This window comes from Carcharodon carcharias, chromosome 5, assembly GCF_017639515.1.
Source record: "Carcharodon carcharias isolate sCarCar2 chromosome 5, sCarCar2.pri, whole genome shotgun sequence".
NCBI classification, from domain to species: Eukaryota; Metazoa; Chordata; class Chondrichthyes; order Lamniformes; family Lamnidae; genus Carcharodon; species Carcharodon carcharias.
The window spans coordinates 40,385,306-40,412,256 of record NC_054471.1 but is presented as its reverse complement, the minus strand read 5'-3'; the positions used below and the strand labels follow the sequence as shown (position 1 = coordinate 40,412,256).

Below are 26,951 nucleotides of genomic sequence, written 5' to 3'. Positions count from 1 at the left end.
AGAGAGCGAGAGGAGCAGTGGGGCCTTTAACAGTGACAGAGAGCGAGAGGAGCAGTGGGGCCTTTAACAGTGAAAGAGAGGAAAAGGAGCAGCTGGGCCTTTAACAGCGAGAGAGAGCAAGAGGAGCAGTGGGGCCTTTAACAGTGAGAGAGTGCAAGAGGAGCAATGGGCCCTTTAACAGTGAGAGAGCGAGAGGAGCAGTGGGGCCTTTAACAGTGACAGAGAGCAAGAGGAGCAGCGGGGCCTTTAACAGTGAGAGTGAGCGAGAGGAGCAATGGGCCCTTTAACAGTGAGAGAGCGAGAGGAGCAATGGGCCCTTTAACAGTGAGAGAGAGCGAGACGAGCAGCTGAGCCTTTAACATTGAGAGAGAGCGAGAGGAGCAGCGGGGCCTTTAACAGTGACAGAGAGCAAGAGGAGCAGCGGGGCCTTTAACAGTGAGAGAGTGCGAGAGGAGCAGTGGGGCCTTTAACAGTGAGAGAGAGCGAGACGAGCAGCGGGGCCTTTAACAGTGAGAGAGCGAGAGGAGCAGATGAGCCTTTAACATTGAGAGAGAGCGAGAGGAACAGCGGGGCCTTTAACAGCGAGAGAGAGCGAGAGGAGCAGTGGGGCCTTTAACAGTTAGAGAGCGAAAGGAGCATCGGAGCCTTTAACAGTGAAAGAGCGAGAGGAGCAGATGGGCCTTTAACAGTGAGAGAGTGAGGAGCGTGGGGCCTTTAACAGTGAGAGAGAGCGAGAGGAGCAGTGGGGCCTTTAACAGTGAGAGAGCGAGAGGAGCATCGGAGCCTTTAACAGTGAGAGAGAGCGAGAGGAGCAGCCGGGCCTTGAACAGTGAGAGAGAGCGAGAGGAGCAGTGGGGCCTTTAACAGTGACAGAGTGAGAGAGGAGCAATGGGGCCTTTAACAGTGAGAGAGCGAAAGGAGCAGCTGGGCCTTTAACAGTGAGAGAGCGAGAGGAGCAGTGGGGCCTTTAACAGTGAGAGAGAGCGAGAGGAGCAGTGGGGCCTTTAACAGTGAGAGAGCGAGAGGAGCAGTGGGGCCTTTAACAGTGAGAGAGCGCGAGAGGAGCAGTGGGGCCTTTAACAGTGAGAGAGAGCGAGAGGAGCAGTGGGGCCTTTAACAGTGAGAGAGCGCGAGAGGAGCAGCGGGGCCTTTAACAGTGAGAGAGAGCGAGAGGAGCAGTGGGGCCTTTAACAGTGAGAGAGAGCGAGAGGAGCAGTGGGGCCTTTAACAGTGAGAGAGCGCGAGAGGAGCAGCGGGGCCTTTAACAGTGAGAGTGAGCGAGACGAGCAGTGGGGCCTTTAACAGTGAGAGAGAGCAAGAGGAGCAGCGGGGCCTTTAACAGTGAGAGTGAGCGAGACGAGCAGTGGGGCCTTTAACAGTGAGAGAGAGCGAGACGAGCAGTCAGGCCTTTAACAGTGAGAGAGCGAGACGAGCAGCTGGGCCTTTAATAGTGAGAGAGAACGAGAGGAGCAGTGGGGCCTTTAACAGTGGGAGAGCGAGACGAGCAGTGGGGTCATTAACAGTGAGAGAGCGAGAGGAACAGCGGAGCCTTTAACAGTGAGAGAGCGAGAGAAGCAGCACGGCCTTTAAAAGTGAGAGAGAGCGAGAGGAGCAGCGGGGCCTTTAACAGTGACAGAGAGCAAGAGGAGCAGTGGGGCCTTTAACAGTGAGAGAGCGAGACGAGCAGTGGGGCCTTTAACAGTGAGAGAGCGAGACGAGCAGTGGGGCCTTTAACAGTGAGAGAGCGAGAGGAGCAGCGGAGCCTTTAACAGTGACAGAGAGCAAGAGGAGCAGCGGGGCCTTTAACAGTGAGAGAGAGCGAGAGGAGCAGTGGGGCCTTTAACAGTGAGAGAGCGAGACGAGCAGTGGGGCCTTTAACAGTGACAGAGAGCGAGAGGAGCAGTGGGGCCTTTAACAGTGAGAGAGCGAGAGGAGCAGTGGGGCCTTTAACAGTGACAGAGAGCGAGAGGAGCAGTGGGGCCTTTAACAGTGAGAGAGCGAGAGGAGCAGTGGGGCCTTTAACAGTGAGAGAGCGAGAGGAGCAGCGGGGCCTTTAACAGTGAGAGAGAGCGAGAGGAGCAGTGGGGCCTTTAACAGTGAGAGAGTGCAAGAGGAGCAATGGGCCTTTAACAGTGAGAGAGAGCGAGAGGAGCAGCGGGGCCTTTAACAGTGAGAGAGAGCGAGAGGAGCAGCGGGGCCTTTAACAGTGAGAGAGAGCGAGAGGAGCAGCGGGGTCTTTAACAGTGAGAGAGCGAGAGGAGCAATGGGCCCTTTAACAGTGAGAGAGCGAGAGGAGCAATGGGCCCTTTAACAGTGAGAGAGAGCGAGAGGAGCAGCTGAGCCTTTAACATTGAGAGAGAGCGAGAGGAACAGCGGGGCCTTTAACAGCGAGAGAGAGCGAGAGGAGCAGTGGGGCCTTTAACAGTGAGAGAGCGAGAGGAGCAGATGGGCCTTTAACAGTGAGAGAGAGCGAGAGGAGCAGTGGGGCCTTTAACAGTGAGAGAGAGTGAGGAGCAGCGGGGCCTTTAACAGTGAGAGAGCGAGAGGAGCAGTGGGGCCTTTAACAGTGAGAGAGAGTGAGAGAGGAGCAATGGGGCCTTTAACAGTGAGAGTGAGCGAGAGGAGCAGCTGGGCCTTTAACAGTGAGAGAGAGTGAGGAGCATGGGGCCTTTAACAGTGAGAGAGAGTGAGGAGCATGGGGCCTTTAACAGTGAGAGAGAGCGAGAGGAGCAGTGGGGCCTTTAACAGTGAGAGAGAGTGAGGAGCATGGGGCCTTTAACAGTGAGAGAGAGTGAGGAGCATGGGGCCTTTAACAGTGAGAGAGAGTGAGGAGCATGGGGCCTTTAACAGTGAGAGAGCGAGAGGAGCAGCTGGGCCTTTAACAGTGAGAGAGAGTGAGGAGCATGGGGCCTTTAACAGTGAGAGAGAGTGAGAGAGGAGCAATGGGGCCTTTAACAGTGAGAGTGAGCGAGAGGAGCAATGGGCCCTTGAACAGTGAGAGAGAGCGAGAGGAGCAGCTGGGCCTTTAACAGTGAAAGAGCGAGAGGAGCAGCGGAGCCTTTAACAGTGAGAGAGAGCGAGAGGAGCAGTGGGGCCTTTAACAGTGAGAGAGAACGAGACGAGCAGTGGGGTCTTTAACAGTGAGAGAGAACGAGAGGAGCAGTGGGGCCTTTAACAGTGAAAGAGAGGAAAAGGAGCAGCTGGGCCTTTAACAGTGGGAGAGAGCAAGAGGAACAGCGGGGCCATTAACAGTGAGAGAGCGAGAGAAGCTGCACGGCCTTTAACAGTGAGAGAGAGCAAGAGGAGCAGCGGGGCCTTTAACAGTGAGAGAGCGAGACGAGCAGATGGGCCTTTAACAGTGAGAGAGCGAGACGAGCAGTGGGGCCTTTAACAGTGAGAGTGAGCGAGAGGAGCAACGGGGCCTTTAACAGTGAGAGTGAGCGAGAGGAGCAATGGGCCCTTTAACAGTGACAGAGAGTGAGAGGAGCAGTGGGGCCTTTAACAGTGAAAGAGAGGAAAAGGAGCAGCTGGGCCTTTAACAGCGAGAGAGTGCAAGAGGAGCAATGGGCCCTTTAACAGTGAGAGAGCGAGAGGAGCAGTGGGGCCTTTAACAGTGAAAGAGCGAGAGGAGCAGCGGAGCCTTTAACAGTGAGAGAGCGAGAGGAGCAGCGGAGCCTTTAACAGTGACAGAGAGCAAGAGGAGCAGCGGGGCCTTTAACAGTGAGAGAGAGCGAGAGGAGCAGCAGGGCCTTTAACAGTGAGAGAGCGAGAGAAGCAGCGGAGCCTTTAACATTGAGAGAGAGCGAGAGGAGCAGCTGGGCCTTTAACAGTGAGAGAGCGAGAGGAGCAGCTGGGCCTTTAACAGTGAGAGTGAGCGAGAGGAGCAGCTGGGCCTTTAACAGTGAGAGAGAGCGAGACGAGCAGCTGAGCCTTTAACAGTGAGAGAGCAAGAGGAGCAGTGGGGCCTTTAACAGTGAGAGAGCGAGAGGAGCAGATGGGCCTTTAACAGTGAGAGAGCGAGAGGAGCAGCTGGGCCTTTAACAGAGAGAGCGAGAGGAGCAGCGGGGCCTTTAACAGTGAGAGAGAGCGAGACGAGCAGTGGGGCCTTTAACAGTGAGAGAGCGAGAGGAGCAGTCGGGCCTTTAACAGTGAGAGAGTGAGACGAGCAGTCGGGCCTTTAACAGTGAGAGAGAGCGAAAGGAGCATCGGAGCCTTTAACAGTGAGAGAGAGCGAGAGGAGCAGTGGGGCCTTTAACAGTGAGAGAGAGCGAGAGGAGCAGTGGGGCCTTTAACAGTGAGAGAGAGCGAGAGGAGCAGTGGGGCCTTTAACAGTGAGAGAGCGAGAGATGAGCAGTGGGGCCTTTAACAGTGAGAGAGAGCGAGAGGAGCAGTGGGGCCTTTAACAGTGAGAGAGAGCGAGACGAGCAGTGGGGCCTTTAACGGTGAGAGAGAGAGAGATGAGCAGTGGGGCCTTTAACAATGAGAGAGCGAGATGAGCAGCGGGGCCTTTAACATTGAGAGAGCGAGACGAGCAGTGGGGCCTTTAACAGTGACAGAGTGAGAGAGGAGTAGCACGGCCTTTAACAGTGAGAGAGCGAGACGAGCAGTGGGGCCTTGAACAGTGAGAGAGCGAGAGGAGCAGTGGGGCCTTTAACAGTGAGAGAGCGAGACGAGCAGTGGGGCCTTTAACAGTGAGAGAGAGTGAGAGAGGAGCAATGGGGCCTTTAACAGTGAGAGAGCGAGAGGAGCAGTGGGGCCTTTAACAGTGAGAGAGCGAGAGGAGCAGTGGGGCCTTTAACAGTGAGAGAGAGTGAGAGAGGAGCAATGGGGCCTTTAACAGTGAGAGAGCGAGACGAGCAGTGGGGCCTTGAACAGTGAGAGAGCGAGAGGAGCAGTGGGGCCTTTAACAGTGAGAGAGCGAGACGAGCAGTGGGGCCTTTAACAGTGAGAGAGAGCGAGGAGCTGTGGGGCCTTTAACAGGAAGAGAGTAGAAGAGGAGTGAGACCATTAGTGTGGAGAGAAGCTGTTTGGTGAGTAGGATTGGTATTTTTAGTCTTTAAAGTGAAAGCAACGTCTTTAGTTTGTATTTAGGTCTCTAATCTTTTTATTTCTTTTGTTCTCTTTTTCTTAAGTGTAAAGAGCGGGGATACTCGAGTAATTAGTCAAGGAATTAAATAAAATCCGATAGCGACGGCAGGCCCAGTGATGTGTTGCTGCTGCAGCATGTGGAAGCTTCTGAACACCAAGGTGATCCAGAGCAAACACATCCAAACCAAATGTTTGCAGCTCGAGGAACTTTGGATCCCAGTTGAGGAGCTGGAGTCTGAGCTGCAGACATTGCGCCACATCAGGGTGGGGGAAGGTTACCTGGAACACTTTGCTTCAGGAGGCGGTCACACCCCTCAGATTAGCTAATTGAAATTTGGACTGTGATCAGGGACAGGAGGGTGTGACTGCAGGTGAAGCAGGTTTGAGGACCCAGGGGCAGCGTTCAAGGATCCTCAACTGTCCAATAGCTACGAGATTCTTGCCAGCTGTGTGGACGAGAGCAAGGACTGCAGGGAGGATGAGCAAACTGACCACAGCCCCGTGGTACAGGGAGACATTCAAGTGGGAGGAGGAAATAGGAATGTATTGGTAGGAGACAGTATAATTAGGGGGATAAATACTGTTCCCTGCAGCCGTGAGCGTGCGTCCTGAAGGCTGTGTTGCCTGCCCGGTGCCAGGGTTAAGGACATCTCCTCAGGGCTGGAGAGGAACTTGGAGTGGGAAGGGAGGGATCCAGTTGTCGTCGTCCACCTTAGCACCAGCGACATTGATAGGACTGGAAAGGAGGTTCTGCTGAAAGAATTTGAACAGTTAGGAACTAAATTAAAAAGCGGATCCTCCAAGGTAATAATCTCGGGATTACTACCTGAGCCACGGGCAAACTGGCACAGGGTAGATAAAGTCAAAGAATTAAATGCGTGGCTCTGAGATTGGTGTGTGAGGAATGGGTTTCAGTTCATGGGGCACTGGCACCAGTACTGGGGTAGAAGGGAGCAGTTCCAGTGGGATGGGCTTCAGTTGAACCATGCTGGGACCGGTATCCTGGCGAATCGAATAACCAAGGCTGTCGAGAGAGTTTTCAACTAAATAGAGGGGGGGGAGGGTTCTGGAGAGGGGAAATGTCAGCTTACAAAGCAAAAGGACATGGCAGCATTGCAGGGCAGCTATTTAGGTATTGATACCCAGAGTGTGACAGGAAGGGATAGGATAAGAAACATTAAAAAAACAGCAGCAAATGGGGTCAAACGGGGAAAAAATGGTAAAAAGGCAAAATTAAATGCTTAAATGCACGTAGCGTTCAGAACAAAATAAGTGAATTAACGGCACAAATAGAGGTTAATGGGTATGATCTTATCGCCATTACGGACACGTGGTTACAAGGAGATCAAAGCTGGGAACTAAATATTCAGGGGTATGTGACTTTTTGAAAGGACAGGCAGGAAGGAAAGGGTGCCCACCTTCAGGTACTTGATCTGCCTCCCCATCATGTCAGAAAATCCAAGCTGGTCTCCTAAAGTGACCTTTGACAAGGCTCTTGAGTCTAAGTGCCAGTCTGCCTCATGGGGGTTCCCGGGCCCCAAACCCATCTCCTCCAAAATGTCCGACACTGGGAATGGCATGTAGCAACTGACGCAAAGATCTGCGCTGGCATTTTTGGGCACCTCCCCCTCCCTTGCTGCCACCTTTGGGGGCCCCTTAAATGCAACTCAATGAATGCCCCTCATATGAGTAAAAGAAATTCTAACATCATGAAACCATTCAGCCATAGTTCGAATTGTCCCTCACAAGTTTAATCTTGTTGCTTAGTTTTTGTTTATAAAGAGTGGAGAAAAGTATTACACTGTCTTTGCTCCAGTTGGATGGATATGAGAGTGGCATGTGAATTTGCTAAGGTTTGCATTACTGAGAGGGTTTCATTCAATTTTGATGACTTAGACAAGTAAAAATCCAAATGCTGGAATTGTGAAACCACCACAGAAAACACTGGTGGGTATGGCATCTGTGAAAAAAAACAACAGGTCTCTGTTAATCTCAGTGGGGCAGCAGTTAAGATGCCTTAGGTTAGGGAGGATAAAAATGAGCTAGGGTCCTTGTTCCTGATTGCTATCCAGGGACTGCTTAAAAGTGTTTGTGCACAATTTGCAATGTAATAATCTGCCAACTCTTCGCTCTCTAGCCTTATGATGAAGAAAAACCACTGGGCGAGGGACCGGTGGGTTGTCAGTACCAATGAAATTGTGCTGCAGCAGGAATCGCAATCTCAAGAGGAGGCGAGGAAAGGGAATATAATAGTTTGCAATAAAAAAGTTAAAATTACATTAAGAGGAAGCAAGTAATGCAGCTGCCAGCTCACAAGAAACAATGGTAAACTTACTCAAAACAAAATAAAATTTCCTTCTCGCAAAGGCGCTGATTCCCATATGTTTTACAGGGACCAGCCACCATTGGTATCTTATTCAAATATAACTTGCGTAAACCTTGGCAATGGAATGCAGCCATGGAACCCTTGCAATGAGTGTACTATTCAGGCACTGTGCCGAGAGAAATGCTTTCAAATGGAAGGAGTGAATGCATGGACACCATTCGTCTGTGATCAGAACTACACAAGAATGAAGAGCAAGTTATACCTACTTATGGACTGGGCAAACTCACTCAGCATTTTATGCTGATTTTTTTTAAAATCAGATACAGAGGCTTCAGGTAACAGGAATTTTATAAAAGTATGTACCAAAGTAAACGCAAATTAATTTAAATATATTACTTAGGTATGCAAACAATGTGTTTTGGAATGTGGAGAATTCTGCCCTTTTTAACCTTTGCCTGCACGTCTGTTGCCAAATCCTTCATTGTTGCATGGAAGATGTCTATTCATCCTGTTCTTTGGAATACCATTTTCTTACCTGCAACAACCCCTTAAGGCATGAATGGTGGTGCCTGGTCTGCTTAGAGCTTTGACAGGCCTCACTTGAGAAGAATCAGCAGCATTAAAATAGCACTGGTATCTTGTTTTTCTCTAGCTCCTTGACAGTTTGCATTGCTCAACAATGTTAGATCAGTTTGAATACGTAAAACATTTCATTCCGCACTTTTTAAGCTAGCCACCCACATATTTTACATAGACATCCCAACCAGCCCCACTACCTCCATTCCTCTGTTCTGGTGGGGAATGAGGGGGTGTGGGGTAGAAAACCGAATAGTTTGTGTGAAATTCATTTATTTTTTTATTTACCTACCTCAGATATGTGCTAAGCTCCAGATACCACAACCCTCATTCTGCTGTCACTTTCTGTCCACTCTGATCTATTTTTCATCACTTTGCATTGCCTTTCCCATGGCCTGCTATTTCTAGTAACAGATCTATTTTTGAGAAAGTATTTATCATGACCTTCCAAGTATTCCACAATTGACTGAAGCATCAGTTTAAAGCCCTGAACCTTGGTTGCAGATATAGGTAAATTCATGAGAATCCTGGTCATGCTTAGTTTGTACTTGAGAAATGGACCATACAGTGTTAGCTGTGGCTCAGTGGTAACACCCTCACTTCTGAGACAGAATTTTGTGGGGTCAGGTCCAATCCCAGAGACTTGAGCGTAAATCCAGTCTGACACTGAGAAAGCTGCCTTTTGAGTGAGATGTTAACCAAAGCTGTCTGCCTTCTCAGCTGGCCATATAAGATCCCAGATTTCAAAGACAAATAGTTCTCCCCCATCCAGTGTTTATATCTCAAGCAACATTACTAAAACAGACTCACTGGTCATAACCTCATTGCTATTTGTGGGACCTTGCTGTGTGTAAATTGTCACGTTTCCTACATTACAACAGCCACTGCGCTTCAAAAGTAATTCATTGGCTGTAAAGTGCTTCGGGATTTCCTAAGATTGTGAAATAGACTCTATAAATACAAGTGTTTCCTTTTGAATTGTGGCGGGATACATATCATCAAATAGAAAAGGTGCGGGTCAGTTTAGCACAGAGAACCCAACAGCGTGTGTGTGTGTATGTGGGCGCAACGCCACTGACAGATTCCTCACCTGGAAGTCATCCTCATTGACAGGCTTGGCTTCCATCTGAATGGAGAGCAGTGTAGAGGCCACAGGACCAAAAAAGCCCACACACTTGGGAGGGGTATGGGGGAGATGAAGGTGGGGCAGGTTGATCAAAAGCCTGGGGGAAATGAGATTTCCAGCGTCAATCTAATACTGAAAATGCCAACTTGCTCCCCGGACCCTCCATCCGATTTCCATTAAAAGTGGCGGGTGGGTTAGAGGCATGTTGGGGGTTGAGATATAGATTTTTAACACCCAAGCCCCTCATTTTCTGAGGTTAAAATTCTCCCACTGTATCAGAATCTGAATTTGCATAGCATAAATGGTCTAACTTGTTCTAATGGTATTTCTTTACTCTGGTGTCTTCCCCATGTTATTCAAGAAATAAATCACCAATGGATGAGGTACAGAAAGAGCTACCAAAATTATATCCATCCTCTTATTTAGAAGAATGGCCCAAGAATTAGGACTATCTACTTTAGAGAAATGATGCTTTAGAGGGGTTATAACTAATTTTTTTCAAAATGGATAAAAAGATTGATGCCAGATTGGATTAGTTAGATGAGAGCAACTGGGATGATAGATAGGCAAAGAGTTAAGTTAGATACATTGATGATTTAAGTCACAGATGCATCAAGATGCACCTCCATAGAGTAAGGCAGAAAAACACTTGTTACCAGCCCAGATGTTATCACTGAGTATCTAAGATAAGAAACGTTCATTTTAAATGTGCACTACAAAGTTCTTATTTAAATACATCCAATAGTAATATCTGCCTTGCTCAGTCCCCTTGTTTCCAAGGAAATAAAGCAAACTGTCTATCTACCAAAACTGAAGTAGAGTGGATTTAAGATTGTTTTTATTTTGAAACACTTTTTAAGATCAGCCATCATTGTTCTCAGTACACAAAGCAGTGTTTCAAGTGCATGGTAAAAAGTCACGAATCAGCAACTGTACAAGTATTACACCTTAAGATAAGAAAAACGTTTGAAATAAGGAACAATCATTTGTTCCACTGAATCCCCACTTTCCACCACTCTATGCACCCTAGTCAAGCATCCTAACCTACCCCCGCCACTTGACACCACCACCCATCCACCTGCCAAGACTTCTATATTATTTTCCTAGCTTCCATGGGAATCAGAGATTTATATAATACTTCACCCATTTCCTGACATGTATTGATCCGTTTTTTTGAAAGTTGTCATTTGATCTAGAAATTATCACTCTTTCTAATAATCAGTTGCATATTACTTGATTAAACTTCAGACTTTGAGAAAATCTGATCCTGAAACTTTTCCCAGCTTCAATTTGCTAGTAATCTGGATTAATCAGATAAATGCCTGCTAAGTGTCTGATCTGAGTTAGTCCCATTTAACTGAAAAGAATTTATCATTTTTAAGGGAATGGTCTTTTTATTAGCCTATAAAAGATAATGGAAATAATTAACCAGGTACATGTGTTAATATGTTACCAGCATCATGAAGTTCACTGGCATGCAACAAACCTAATAGCTGTACAAGTAATCTTCTTTCGCTGAAAAATTACATTTAATAAAATGTACCAATAGACACACACACACAAAATCCTTGTGAGATTGTAAAAAATAGAATTTAATATATTATAATAGCTAGTGTAATTTAACTGGAAGAAGCTTTTCAAAGGGTCACAATCAATATTTTCATAGAATAATGTAAAATAAGACCCCCCCAAACTCTGGCAGAAGTCTTGGATTCCCATGCAGAAGAACAGAATTTGGTGTATTCAAGCACTGAATACCATTGGACCAGGTCAATATAAAGTGTACTCAACATAGCTTTTCTGACTTTTTTTTTCACAAGAATAATAACTTGGGGTCACTGTAAAGAAAACCAAGCGAATGTTCTGTTTGATTAGTACAACACACTGATTAGGCCACAGCTGGGTAACTGCATGCAGGTACAAATTTGTGCACAGGTGCCATAGCTGTGACACTAAAGTAGAAACCCTGAGGTCATGTGTCCAAATCCCATCATGGAGAATTAGATATAAATGCAGCTGTTCTTTGGGTTAACTAAGATTTGTGCATAGTTCCAGTTGACAAACTACCATCAGCACAGATGTGAGAGGCCAAATAGCCTTCATCTGTGCTGTCATTTTGATGATTCTATGATGAGATAAATCATGCTGAAATAATAGCATCCTGCCATTTGCACATGATCTTTTGAAAATAAAACTGACAGAATTACCTTTGCCTCTTCTCCTTCCCAAACAAATATGCAAAAGTGTTCATCAAAACATTTTGTGAGACTTCTCCTTTAATTGTGAATTTGCGAGTCAGTCTACAGCAGCTCTATTTCTACCCATTCCCAGGAAATCATAGCTTATCTCTGAAATATCAAAAGGTTGGTAAGCATGTTCCGGAGAAAGCAGGCTGTAAAGGGAGCCATTTTTCTTTTGACTTTCTTGTAAAAAGTTAGCAATAGCCTTCCAGCGGCTAATTTCAACGTCATCATCGGCCCAATTGTTTGCTGGTAGAGTTGTGGAACAAAGAAGAGGATATGCACTGTCATGGTACACTTTGATAAATAAATTCTTCAAAAATGCTGCATCCCTCTGAAAAGAACAGAAATAAGTTCTAAACTATTTCAATACTAAGAAATCTTTAAGATTCATTGAAACATAATAGTAACTTTATGATTTTGCTGTCAAAGGACGTCAAAATTTAAAGGAAAATGCAGGCAAGGATCCTATTCTATACAACAGGTATCTTAACTTGGTGTATCCTATTAATATCAAATTTAACACAAATGTAAAATAAACAACTACTAATTAGAATCAAGTGCGAGGTATTAGCAGGTTTAGGCAAATTTATATATAAAAACAAAATGAGATTGCAGTTATTTTCAATTTTGCAACAATACAGCAATGGCAGTATAATACTGGAGCCAGATTGATAATCATTTTATATTTGTAATTTAAATTTATATATAGTGCCTTTCACACCCACTGGACATCTCAAAGCACTTTACAACCAATAAAGTAATTTTTGAAGTGTAGTTACTGTTGTAATGTAGTAACATAATTCAGTTGGTAACACTTGCACCTCAGTCATGTGGTTCTGAGTTCAAGTTCCAGGGCTTGAGTACAAAAATCAAGGCTAATGCTCCAGTGCACTACGAGGGAGTGCTATGCTGTCAGTGGTTGCTGACTTTTGGGTGAGATGTTAAACTGAGGCCCCAAATATCTTCTGGGATGGTTGTAGAAGATTCCACACCACACTATTTTGAAGGAGGGGAGTTATCCCTGGGGTCCTGGCCAATATTTATCTTACAATCAACACCACAAAAACAGATTAACTGGTCATTATCACATTCCTGTTTGTGGGAGTTTGCTGTGTGCATATGTGTTTCTTGCATCACAACAGTGACTACACTTCAAAAGCAATTTCATTCGCTGTAAGGTGCTTTGAGATGTCTGGTGGTTATGAAAAGTGCCAAATAAACACAAGACTTTTTTAAAATTTCTACAAAATTGCACTGAGTGGGAGAAGCAAAACCCCATTAGCAGAGAATCTTAAACCGGATTGCAGGTTGTGATAAATCTTTAATTCCATGTTACAGTTACACAAAAAAAATCTGTTGAATGAATTGTGTCATGATGTAATGACACTATAAAACCAGAAGCATTAGTCAGCTATCTCTCCTCACTTGTTAACAGCATGCATATTGTGGGGCTCTGAACCTCAGAGTCTCAAAAGATTTGAAAATGGCATATTCTCTACAAGAATATGTGATAAATACTCAAGGATCATCTGCTCTCACATACCTATGTACAGTATAGATGCAACCATAGAATATTATTTCTAATTATTACTCAGGATATGGGCGTTGCTATGAGCAATTATTGCCAATCCCTGTTGCCTTTGACAACGTAATGCCTGAAAAACAGATACTGTGCAATACAATTTCCAGGTCCAAGAGGGTTGCAGAAACTCATTTCAAACACTCCCAGTCTCTCCCTTGTTCCTTTCGATATTTCTGTGTTACCTAATAAAACTGGTCTGATTAATCCACAGACCTTGCTGCAAATTATATCTGCTAGGTAAACTTACTTTGTGACTCAGTTGAAATGTTTCCTGCTGATAGCTCCATCATGTTTGCTTTACGTAAACATTCTTCTTCTTAAAAAAAATTTCTTCCCTGCACCACCCATTTTAATGCAAGGCTACAATGACAGGAAAACTTGGGGGAAAAATTTGAATACTCCCATTTCTAGGTGCAGGGGCCACAATTCATGATAACCTCATTTTGTCAGGAGCAGGGTACCGTTGGTGTTGGATTTCCCTACCCCCTCTCTGCCGATTACATCTCCCCAGAGGTCTGTGCCTGGCATTGAAGTCGCCAAAGAGGATCGGACTCGGGCCAGGGGCTGTTCGAGGCTGCAGTAAAATTCCTCTTTGGGCTCACCTGTATTAAAGTGTTGGGGCGTATGTGCTCAGGACTGAAGCGCAATGGTTCTGGGCTAAGGTGAGCCGAAGGGTCATGAGGCGCTCGTTTATCATGCAAGAGGAGTCTTTGAGACAGCTAACTAGTTCGTTTTTAATGGCAAAGCCAACCCCCTGGAGGTGATCACTGGTTTACCTTTCCAGAAGAAGGTGTTACCGCCACCTTGTTCCTTGAGCTGGCCTTCCCCTGCCCGCCGGATTTCACTTAGGGCGGCAATGTCATTGTCGAAACGCCTGAGCTCCCGGACAACAATAGTAGTGCACTGTTCCGGTCTGTCGCTGTTGGGGTTGTCCATGAGGGTCCTTATGTTCCAGGTCCCGAGCTTCATTTTAAGGGGTGGAAGATGCCTATACATGACTTCTTTTAACGTGGGGGGTGGGGGGGGGCCATTGCACTCCAGCTACCACAAGGGCAATATGAAACAAGACCCTGGTCCAGTGGCAAGGCGGTCCATGACGACTGAAAACCAGGCTTCGCTGTGTGGGCCTAGGCCATACAATCTTTATACTACATTCCCTCGGACGTGAGGGATGCTGACTCCTTCCTGTAAGATCTTGTTCAGGTTGCTCTCAGAGAAGCTGAGGATGCATTGCTTTCTGTGATTCCAATTTCACTGCCACCTCCTCCCTATTGGTGATGTTAATCGCCAGGTAGATATCACCAAATGAGTCGCTGCTGATTTTCCTGGCCAGTTTGTATTTTCCACTGACAATAAATCCCGCTTTTAAACCACTGGTGCTAGCCATCCTTGTTATTATTATATTTTTCTCTCTCTCTCAGCACAACAACAGGCAGACATAAAGAAGCCACTGGGTTGTGTCACTTTCCCCAATCCCACCTCTCCTGAATTATTCGGATCTGTTTCCTGTTCCTTTTCCTATTCCTTTCCTTTCTTTCCCTGAGCACCGCCTACTTTCCCTAATGCTCCATCTTCTCTCTCAATGAATGTAGTGATGGGGGTAGGGCAGAGATACTTTAAATTTCACAGGAGATCAGCATGAGAGATAGGGTTTAGGTCTTATGGTATAGCTAGTGTAATCCAGAGCAGAACATGTTGAGTTGATGTTGAGAGGAATCCAGGAACTAAAAGCCAAGCTTGAAAGATGTTGAAGATCTAGGTTTTTCCAGAGGTTGCAGATCAGGAAAGGAAAGAAAAAAAATTACAGCAGATTCTGGTCAGAAGCAGGGTCTTTTTTTTTCCATTATAATCCAGTGCAGAATCATGGTCTAGATGCCCGATGAAGTAGAGGAATTTAAAACCAGATTTGAGAGAAAATCTGCAGCCAGATCTTTTGCTCACATCGGGGGATGGGTTTTGAACCATGAGGCAGAGGTTGTTTAAAATAACAGTTACTTTGAAGTTTGCGATAAAATGCACCCACGGTTAGAATCAGAGGAACTTAATCAGCAGAAGTGAGGATTTAGAGGGGTGAAACAGCAAGGGATTGCAGCAGATAGCCAAGGATGGATAGGAATGGTGAGGAGCTCCCTAGGAAGCTGACAGCCTAACAGAAGCCATCTTGGATCATGTAACCCAGCACCACATGCATTGCTGACTAGCTGCAAGCTAAATAGGAGGCCCAATAGCAGGATGGCTAGCAGATGGCCTGCATATCTTAATGGCATCTTGCCACTCTTAAAAGAAAGCTGCATTCTGTCCATGGTGGAATTAACTATAAGGAGAAGCGCAGAGAATAGAGTACCACGCAAGAGTGGCTCCCAGTTTTCCAATGCAGTGCTGGAGATATTAGTCATGGTGATAGAAAGAAAGAGAGAAGCAACACCAGGAGGCTCTCAAGGCAGAATCTGAGAAGTGAATGGACGGAGGTGACCAAGGTGGTTAATTCCCACTGTTTGTTCCCAAGGATATGGCAGCAGTGCTAGAAGAAGTTCAACGACCTCATCTGGATGGTCAAGGTCAGTGAATGCATCTTCAAAGGACATCTCCTACCCACCACATTACCAACCTCTCTCGCTGCTCAATGCTCTATACCCTCATCACAAACCCAACAGTAAATGGATGCGAGCCTAACATTTAGAGACTCCACTTCACAGTCACACAACTACCAATGCTGCCAGCCTCTCACCCACCTCTTGTTGATTCCAAATACCTTCAACTATTCATCCATGGTAGGCACATCACCCAAACATATTGCAACACAATCACTGACAATCTTTCCATTCTCTTGTGGGAGAAGGTGGCCCAAAACAGGAGGGTATAGAACCAGAGAACAGACAAACATGCATCACCAGAGCCATCTGGAGGAACATGGTGCTCCGCATCATGGGGACAACTGTGTCAGCGCCCATTACACCTGGCACTGCCAAGAGCATTTAGGACTCAGTGTGTTCCACCCTGTGCCCCTTCAGAAATTGTGCCTCACCCTCATTCTATCAGGCATGAGGGGGAATTTTATGCACTTCCCCAACTGGCGCATTTACAGGCGGTGGGGCATATAAAATGGCTAGCCCACCACAATGGGCAGATAAGCCATCAGCCAGCCTGCCCACCCTTGGGTCTAATGAGGGGTGATTAATGGCCAGTTAAGGGCCTGTGACCACCCGCCACAGTAATGTGTGTGGCTGGGAAAGGCAGACCAAAACAAGCCAGCCTGCTACTTCACCAATTCAGATAAAAAGGCAGGTAGGAAGGGGGAGCATATCTCCTTTCAGCGGGTGCCCTGTGTCCATTGGGGACACCTACCCCAATATTTTACGCCCCCATCCCACTTTGTGACTCTCCCCCTGGCCTCCAGAACCTGACACCTCACGCCCCCCTACCCACCTCCTGAGGATCTCCAATCTACAATTATCTCATTAAGGCCATCCCCAGTGTGTTATCACTACAGGGGCAGCTTTTCTTTGAAGTTGGTTGGCTTATCATGACCAACTTTTCTAGCGGGGAGGTTGCTGCAGATAGTGTGATCATGGACCTCTTGCTTTCTACCTCAACACTCTTCCCTCACCCCAACCCTCTTCTCATCTCTGCTTTCAAATATCCAAGCCTGCTACCTGGCCAGCCACTGTGGGCTCATAAAGGGTAACAGCAGCACCAGAACTCTGATGCTCTGAGCTAATAGCTCAGATCCTGGCACTGGGTGTGCCTTAGAGAGCAGTAGAGAGTCAGAATTTGCAGTCACCAGGCGTGAGTGGCTTGCCTGCAGCAAGGCCTCCATGGCACACTAATGGACAAGAACATGCCACCCAGTACAACTAACTTGATGCTTGTTCTGCCAGTTTGGATTGTGCAGCTCCAGTTAATAATCTATTATTCACTCACAACTTAGCATGTTTTCAGTTGCACAAGAGATGCCCACTAGTTTTATTTAAAAGGACCAGCCATGCAACTTGCAGGTATGGTGCTGCTGACTTACTTCTGCTCTTGCAAATTTATAATGTGTCACTGGAGGAGTTTGAGTGAATTGTTGGATTTCTGTATATATTTCACAGAGAGCTCAGAGAAGTTTTATGCCCTTTCAACAAAATGTCTGCTTGAGTTTTAGGGGCTATAGTTGCAGTCAAATGAAGCACAGGCAGCAAAGAGGAGAAGGTGTGTGCAGAGGGGAAAGGAGGAAGGCTCTCAACAGAAGACCTGACCCACTAAGAAAAGTCAGAGAAAACTTTTCCTATTTCCACCTCAGGCAAAAGAAATGTGAGAGATGACTAGGATTCAGACTGCAAGCATGACCCAGACCTTCCTGTCACTTGCCATTTCAACATACCATCCTGCTCTTATGTCCACACGTTCTTGGATTGCTGCAATGTTCCAATTTTCCAGTGATGCCCAATGCAAACTAGAGGAACAGCACCTCATCTTCTGATTAGGCACTTTACAGCCTTCCGGACTTAATATTGAGTTCAACAACTTTAGACCATGAGCTCTCTCTTCCGTGTCTATGTCTTTCTTGATACAATTTTTTTTTAAAGTTTTAATTTTAACTTTTATTTTTATTCTTAATAATTTTCATTTTATTATTTATTTATTATTAACTTATTCATTTTTAAATCCTTTATCCCAAACCGTCCCCCACCCCCACAGGGCCATGTTGTGCTTTCACCCTTGTTCTGCTATTAACACATTCTGCCACCAACAGCACCTTCTTTGGTCTTTACCACTAACATCAACACTCCCTTTATCTTGTGTCCATGACATGTTTGTCAATCTCTCCTTAGTCCCACCTATCCCTGACCTTCTACCTTGTTTCACCTGCTCCACCCCCGCTTAAACAGTATAAAACCCATCACATTTCTACGTCTGTTTAGTTCTGAAGAGTCACACGGACTCGAAACGTGAACTCGGTTTCTCTCTCCACAGATGCTGCCAGACCTGCTGAGTTTCTCCAGCATTTTGTTTTTATTTCAGATTTCCAGTATCCGCAGTATTTTGCTTTCGCTCAATTACTTATAACCAGGTTGGTTTTACAGTTTCACATAAATTCATTAATCCTGTTAAATACGTTGTTAAATGCTGCTCTTTAAGTTAGGTTGGAAAGGCTGGAGTTGTTCTCCTTGGAGCAAAGGAGATTGAGGGGAGTTATGGTAGAGGTATACATGATTATGGCAGGCTTAGATAAGGTAGACAAGGAAAATCTCTTCCCAATGCTTGATGGCGCAAGGACTAGGAGACTTTGGCAAGAGATCCAGGGGAAATGTGAGGTGGAACTTATTTATGCAGCGAGTGCCAATGAACTGGAACTCGCTGCCCACAAGAGTGGTGGAAGCAGGGCCGATCAATGATTTCTGAAGGAAACTGGATGGAAATAAGTTTGAAGGGCTGTGGGGATCGAGTGAAGGAGTGGGACTGACTGGATTGCTCCGTGGGGTGCCACCATGGATTCAATAGACCTGAATGGCCTCCTCCTGTGCCATATATGAATCAATCACATGAGAAAAAATACTTTCATGAAGCGAGTGGTTAGTCTCTGGAATGCACTGCTGGAGAGTGTGATAGAGGCAGGGTCAACTGAGGCTTTCAAAGGGGAATTGAATCATTAACCAAAAAGGAAAGATTTTCAGGGAAAAGACAGGGGAGTGGCGCTAGGTAAATGACTCCTTCAGAAGGCCAACACAGACACACCAAGCAGAATAGCCTTCTTCTGTGCTGTAACCATTCTATGATTAGTCTCTTGGTAGTACAGAACTTGAGTAATGCTGAAAAAAAGAGACATGCTTATGAAGCTTTTTGTCTTACACTCATCAGGACAGATGCAAGAATATCCAATTTCAAAGGGACCGACAATTCGTACTGCATGAGAAAAGAGTGCTGATTGGTTGGCAAACCGATTCTGATTGGTCGAGGCATTGCCATGGAGAATGCACCAGGGAACGACTGTCCCCCATACTTTACCTCAATTCAAAAAAGTTGCAATGTCTGGACCTGGAGAGGACAGGTTCCTGCATATGTAGCTCCTAGCAAGCTTAAGTGAGCCACATTGCAAGTCCGACTGACAATGTTAAATTGGTTGTTAGTATAATTCTTAGCATACTCTGGGTTATTCAGCAAGTGCTGTCTAATTGCAGAATCACATCCAATGTTAGGAGCATAGGAAATAGGAGCAGGAGTAGGTCATTTGGCCCCTCGAGCTTGCTCCACCATTCAACTAGATCATGGCTGATCTTCTACCCCGGTAGCATCTTCCCACACTATCCCCACATTCTTTGATATCTTTCATATCTAGAAATCTATCAATCTTTGCCTTGAATGTGCTCAATGACTGAGCCTCCACAGCGACCAGGGGTAGAGAATTCCAAAGATTCACCACCCTGCGTGAAGAAGTTCCTCCTTATCTCAGTCCTAAATGGCCTACCCCTTATTTTGGGACTGTGTCCCCTGGTCCTAGACCTCCCCAGCCTGGAGAATCATCCTTCCTATATCTATCCTGTCAAACCCTGTAAGTATTTTGTATGTTTTAATGACATCACCTCTCATTCCTCCAAACTCTAGAGAATATAGGCTCAGTCTTCTCAATCTTTCCTCATAGGACAATTCTGTCAGCCCAGAATCAGTCTGGAGAACTTTCATTGCACTCGCTCTATGGCGAGCATATCCTTCCTTAGGTAAATAGACCAAAACTGTACAAATACTCCAGGTGCAATCTCACCATGGCTTTGCACAATTACAGCAAGACTTCTTTACTCCTGTACTCAAATCCTCTTGCAACCTGCCATCTGCTTTCCTATTTGCTTGCTGCACCTGCATGTTAGCTTTCAGTGACTCATGAACAGGGCACCCAGGTCCCTTTGAACATCAACACTTCCCAACCTCTCACTATTCAAAGAATATTCTGCCTTTGTTTTTCCTACTAAAGTGGATAACTTAACATTTTTTCACATTATATTCCATCTGCTATGTTCCTGTCCACTCACTTAGCCTGTCTAAATCCCCTTGAAGATTCTTTGCGTCCTCTTCAACTCGCGTTCCCACCTTGTTTTGTGTCATCAGAAAACTTGGAAATATTACATTTGGTCTGCACTTCCAGCTTATTGATATATATATTGTGACTAGCTGGGACCCAAGTACTGATTCTGGCGGTATCCCACTAGTCACAGCCTGCCAGCCTGAGAATGACCCATTTATTCCTACTCTGTTTTCTATGTATTAGCCAATTCTCAATCCAGTCTATTACCTCCAATCCCATGTACTCTAATGTTGCTTACAAACCTCCTGGTTGGGCCCTAATCCAAAGCTTTCTGAACATCCAAATACATATCATCCACTGGTTCCCCCTTATCTATTCTGCTCGTTACAGCCTCAAAAAACTCCAACAGGTTTGTCAAACACGATTTCCTTTTGATAAATCCATGTTGATTTTGCCCAATCCTACCATTACCTTATATGTGTCCAGTTATCACATCCTTTATAATAGGTTCCAGAATTTTCCCTACTACTGATGTCAGGCTAACAGGTTAGCCTTTCTTTCCCCCTCCTTTCTTAAATAGTGAGGTTACATTTGCTACCTTCCAATCTGCAGGAACCGTTCCAGAACCATTCTAGAGACTTTTGGAAGATGATCACCAACACATCCACTATCTTCATTATGTTAGACATTACGTTTTGAGTTTTGCAAGCACGGGTTAGTTGGGTACGGTCAGTACTCTGCCTACTGCGAACAGCCAAGGGGATGTGCTGTTTGATACAACCTGCCAGTCATTAGGACATATGGCCTACATACCTGGCATCACATTGGTAGTGAAATTTGCATGATAGGCAGAATGTCCCTTTGGCTTGACAGCATCATCCTGATAGTAGAAACTACCACACTGCGAGCATTGGTCTGATCTTGATAGCCTTATACCACAGAATAAGTTTGCTGGACCCTTGCATGATGAGCAAATGGCTCAGGCTCTATTTATGGGATTGCCAATAAGGCCAATCTTATAGAGTCTGGAGCTCTAGAAATCTGAACGCATATATTGACCGGTGAATGCATGCTTGCGGGAGACAGTAGTAAAGAACTCATTAGCAGCTTTCTCAACTAGCACATTGAGGGAAAGAAACTTGTTAGACTGCTCAGTTTCAAAGGTGAATTTGAGCATGGCATGGAGCGCATTAAGGTGTTTAAGCAAACTTTTATATATAGTTGCAGATTCAAATTCAGCAAACATATCATCTTTGTATTGGTACTAATGAGTGCAAGTTGAAACACTTCAACAGCATGTCTTTTTCAGCAATACTCACATTCTATGGTTCTATAATATAAAATCTTGCCTCACTTATCTTTTGATCTTTATCCATTTTGTTAACTCACAACAAACTCCTACTGATGCTTTACGATCCCAGTAATGATAATTCATAAGTTTTAGGTCATTTCAATCAATTCTTTGCAGGATGTATATTATTCCATCACTTTTTTCTAATGTACAAAATATAGATACACTTTGTTATTATTTTCTGTTGCTCAATTATCAACCAAACATACCATTGCAAGCAACTTCTTTACTATTATTCACTGTTCCTATTGCTCACTTAATTCACAATCCAACTTCCTTTACAAATATGATGAATTTAAGCATTTTCCACACTGCTTTATGAGACTGATGGCTCTGTGTTCTCCAAAATCTGCAGAATTTGTTCTGAGCACAGATCTGGCCAAGTCCAGCAGTAGACAACCTAATTGTATATCACATTAAAAAGATTGGCATCTTCTGCACACCAGTTTTTCCTCCCATCCTGCAGCATCTTTGTTAGCACTTAATCTGGTGTTCCAATTTTCATATTTTTTTATTACATGCTAGATTTTATTCTTAAAATGCAACCTAGGTGTTCCCACAAAGAGTGGAGTGGTATGGGATGAGGGGATGGGCAACATTTTAAAGTAAAAAAAACTGAAATGTACATTCCTCATTCCTAATAACAGGCTACTAAATGTCACTGAGATAGGTATCTTAAAAGCTCATATGCTTGATTTTCTGACCACAGAATTATGTGCAGCACAGAAAGACTTAGATGTTTCGAGAAAGAAGAACTTACATTGTCCGATGTTTGTCCCTTTTAGAATTGGGAGTAATATAGTAATAAAATAGCACTTTTTTTTTTCACTGGGGTTCGCATTGTTCTGTTTATCTCCATCTGAGCAGATCTTCCAACCACATCCTCCTGCAGTTTGCCAATCTTGCTCCTGAACAACCATTTGGCGGCACTCAAAAGCAGTACGATGGAGATGTCCCAAAAGATAAATTTTGTTTAATAATTCTCTTGTGAAGCTCCCTGGGATGTTTTACTACTTAAAAGTGCTATACAAATGCAGGTTGTTGTTGTTGATAGTTATTCTCCCTTCCACCTCAGCAAAAATAGTCTGGCCTATGTTTGGTACTTTCTCATTGCAGTTTTTAAAAATTAATTCATGGGATGTGGGTTTCGCTAGCTGGGCCAGCATTTATTGCCCATCCCTAGTTGCCCTTGAAAAGCTGGTGGTGAGCTGTCTTCTTCAACTGTTGCAATCCATGTGGTGTAGATACACCCACAGTGCTGTTAGGAAGCGAGTTCCAGGATTTTGATCCAGTAACAGTGAAGGAACGGCGATATATTTCCAAGTCAAGATGGTGAATGGCTTGGAGGGGAACTTCCAGGTGGTGGTGTTCCCACTGACCTGCAGCCATTGTCCTTCTAGATGGTAGTGGCTGTGGGTTTGGAAGGTGTAATCTAAGGAGCCTTGGTGAATTCCTGCAGTGCACCTTGTGGATAGGACACACTGCTGCTACTGTGCATCGGTGGTGGAGTGAACGTTTGTGGATGTGGTGCCAATCAAGTGGGCTGCTTTGTCCTGGACAATGTCAAGCTTCTGGAGTGTTGTGTGAGCTGCACTCATCCAGGAGAGTATTCCATCACACTCCTGACTTGTGTCTTGCAGATGGTGGACAGCTTTAGGGGGTCAGGAAGTGAGTTTCTCATTGCAGGATTCCTAGCCTCTGACCTGCTCTTGTAGCCACAGTACTTATATGGCTAGTCCAGTTCAGTTTCTGGTCAACGGTAACCTCCCAGATGTTGATAGTGGGGGATTCAGTGATGGTACTGACATTGAACATCAAGGGGCAATCGTCAGATTCTCTCTTGTTGGAGATGGTCACTGCCTGGCACTTGTGTGGCGTGAATGTCACTTGCCACTTGTCAGCCCAAGCCTGGATATTGTCCAGGTCTTGCTGCATTTGGACATGGACTGCTTCAGTATCTGCAGAGTTGTGAATGGTGCTGAACATTGTGCAGTCATCAGCGAACAACCCCACTTCTGACTTTGATGAAAGGAAGGTCATTGATAAAACAGCTGAAGATGGTTGGGGTAAGGACACTACCCTGAGGAACTCCTGCAATGATGTCCTGGAGCTGAGATGACTGACCTCCAACAACCAGAACCATCCTCCTTAGTGCTAGGAATGACTCCAACCAGCGGAGAGTTTTCCTCTTGTTTCCCATTGACTCCAGTTTTGCTAGGGTTCCTTGATGCCACACTTGGTCAAATGCAGCCTTGATGTCATGGGCAGTTACTCTCACCTCACCTCCAGAGTTCAGCTGTTTTGTCCATGTTTGAACCACAGCTGTAATTAGGTCAGGAGCTGAATGGCCCTGGCAGAACCCAAACTGGACATCAGTGAGCAGATTATTGTTAAGCAAGTGCCACTTGATAGCACTGGTGATGACCCCTTCCATCACTTTACTGATGATCAAGGGTAGACTGATGGGGTGGTAATTGGCCAGGTTGGATTTGTCCTTTTTTTTGTGTTCAGAACATACCTGGGCAATTTTCCACATAGCCAGGTAGACGCCAGTGTTGTAGCTATACTGGAACAGCTTGGCCAGGGGAAATGCAAGTTCTGGGGCACAAGTCTTCAGTACTATTGTCAGAATATTGTCAGGGCCCATTGCCTTTGCAATATCCAGTGTCTCCAGCCATTTCTTCATATCACATGGAGTGAATTGAATTGGCTGTTGCCTTATCTTTTGCACTGATGTGCCAGGCTCCCCCATCATTGAGGGTGGGGATATTTGTGGTGCTTCTTTCTCCAGTGAGTTATTAAGTAGTCCACCACCATTCACAACTGGATGTGGCAGGACTGTAGAGCTTAGATCCGATCCATTGGTTGTGGGGTTGCTTAGCTCTGTCTATAACTTGCTGCTTATGCTGTTTGGCACACAAGTAGTCCTGTGTTATAGCTTCATCTACCTCTTCTTAGGTATGCCTGCTGCTGCTCCTGGCATGCCGTTCTGCACTCTTCAATGAGCCAGGGTTGATCCCCTGGCTTGACAGTAATGGTAGAGTGGGGGATATGCTGGGCCATGAGGTTACAGATTGTGTTTGAATACAATTCTGTTGCTGCTGATGGCCCACAACACCTCATGGATGCCCAGTCTGGAATTGCTAGATCTGTTCAAAGTCTATCCCATTTAGCACAGTGGTAGTGCCACACAACACGATGGAGGTTACCCTCAATGTGAAGGTTGGACTTTGTCTCCACAACGACTGTAAGGTAGTCACTCCTATCGATACTGCCACGGATAGATGCATTTGCGGCAGGCAGGTTGGTGAGGATGAGTTCAAGTATGTTTTTCCCTCTTGTTGGTTCCCTCACCACCTGCCGCAGACCCGGTCTAGCAGCTATGTCCTTTAGAACTCATAGTGGTGGTGCTTTTGAGCCACACTTGGTGATGGACATTGAAGTCCCCCACCCAGGGTATATTCTTGCTTTGCCTTTGATTCATCTTTGCTTTGATTCATCAGCTGAGGGAGGGCAATATGTGTAAATGAGCAGAAAGTTTCCCTTCACGAGAATCAATATTGAGGACTCCCAGGGCAACTTCCCGAATGTATACTACTGTGCTGCCACTTGTGAGGGGTGGGACAGGACATACCCGGGGGTGGTGATGGTGAGGATGACTATGTCAGGCTGCTGCTTGACTAGTCTCGTAAGACAGCTCTCCCAATTTTGGCACTGGCCTCCAGATTATCAGCAAGGAGGAGTTTGCCATTGTCGTTTCCGGTGCCCAGATCAATGCCGGGTAGTCCATTCGTTTACGTTCCTTTATTGAGACTTTGTAGCAGTTTGATACAACTGAGTGGCTTGCTAGGCCGTTTCAGAGTCTGGAGTCACATGAAGGCCACCAGGTAAGGACGGCAGATTTCCTTCCCTAAAGGACATTAGTGAACCAGATGGGTTTTTATCACAATTGACAATGGTTTCATGGTCATCATTAGGTTTTTATTTTTATTAAACTCAAATCCCACATGACAGGGTTTGAACCTGGGTCCCCAGAGAATTACCCTGGGTCTCTGGATTACTAGCCAGCGACAATACCACTACGCCATTGCCTCCCATCACCTTCAGAATGGAGGAATCAAATATATTACATGCAGGGTTTTTCTTTCCAAGTTAACATGTTGTTGTTAATTTACAGGCAAATCAAACTGGTTCAGAAGATGTAACATACGTCTAAAGACACAATATTTTACCTTCTCAGACCGGCTTAGAGTTATTTCCTTTTCACACCACGCACTCTGTCAAATGGAAATCAAATAGGTATCAGTAATGATGAGAACATTTTGTATTTTTCAGTAATAGTATAAAACAGACAGAGAAAACATCTTTATCGTTAGTTACAAAAGTAAAAATATTCAAATAAATATGCAGAGAAGTGTAAAGTGATTCATTTCGGTAGGATAAACAAGGAGAGGCAAAATAAAATAAAGGGTACATTTCTAAAGTGGGTGCAGAAACAGAGAAACCTGAGGGTTTATGTGAACAAATCATTGAAGGTGGCAGAGCAGATTGAGAAAGTGCTTAAAAAGGCATAGGGGAGCATAGGCTTTATAAATAAATAGCTAGACATACAGTACAATAGAAAGGAATTTAAGCTGAAGCTTTATAAAACACTGATTTGACCACAACAGGAGTATTGTATCCAATTCTGTATGCCGTACTTCAGATAGGATATGAAAGCTTTAGAAAGGATACAAAAAACATTCACGAGAATGGCTTCAGAGATGAGAAACTTCAGTTACCTGAACCTACAACTGCTACCATCTAGAAGGACAAGCGCAGCAGACACATGGGAACACCACCACCTGGAAGATGCCCTCCAAGCCATTCACCATCCTGAGTTGGAAATATATCGCCATTCCTTTACTGTCGCTAGGTCAAAACCCTGGAACTCCCTCCCCAATAACATTGTGGGTGTACCTACACCACATGGACTGCAGCGGTTCAAGAAGGCAGCTCACCACCACCTTCTCAAGGGCAATTAGGGATGGGCAATAAATGCTGGCTCAGCCAGTGATGCCCACATCCCGTGAATTAATAATAAAAGAAGGATTGGAGAAGCTGTGGTTGTTCTTCTTACAGAGAGAATGTTGTGAGGAGATTTGATAGAGGTGTTCAAAATCATGAGGTGTCTACACAGAATAGATAGAGAGAAATGGTTTCTATTGGTGGAAAGGTGGAGAACCTTAAGGTGAATGGCAAAAGAACCAACAGCGACATGAAGAAAATCTTCTTTTGCAGCAGATATTTAGGTTCTAGAACGTACTGCCTGACAGTGTAGTGGAGGCAGCTTCTATCATAGCTTTCAAAAGGAAATTGGATGCAGCTCTCCAGGGTAAGGGTGGGGCGTGGGACCAGCTAAATTGCTCCTGCAGACAGCTGGCACGTATACGATGGGCCAAATGGTTTCCTTCTGTACATTCCGATTAAGGACATCTTTAAATAATGCAGGAACTCACCAAGTCTCCTTAGACAGCACCTTCCAAACCCACAACCTTTACCATCTAGAAGGACAAGGGCAGCAGATGCATGGAACACCACCACCTGGAAGTTCCCCTCCAAGTCATACACCATCCTGATTTGGAAATATATCACCATTCTTTCACTGTCACTAGGTCAA

General features: G+C 45.2%; 1 protein-coding gene across 3 annotated transcripts in view; it reads right to left on the bottom strand.

Annotated features, from left to right (window-relative positions):
* The window catches only part of nphp1 (nephronophthisis 1), a 172,054-nt gene that overhangs the window by 40,125 nt on the left and 104,978 nt on the right, over positions 1 to 26,951 (bottom strand). For 2 of the 3 annotated variants that reach the window (XM_041188671.1, XM_041188674.1), the window contains exon 19: positions 25,525 to 25,569. In XM_041188671.1, the coding sequence (XP_041044605.1) occupies positions 25,525 to 25,569 (45 nt within the window). Of the gene's footprint in view, positions 1 to 9,937; positions 11,691 to 25,524; positions 25,570 to 26,951 lie in introns of those variants that run through there. The other variant, XM_041188672.1, reaches the window with a different exon arrangement.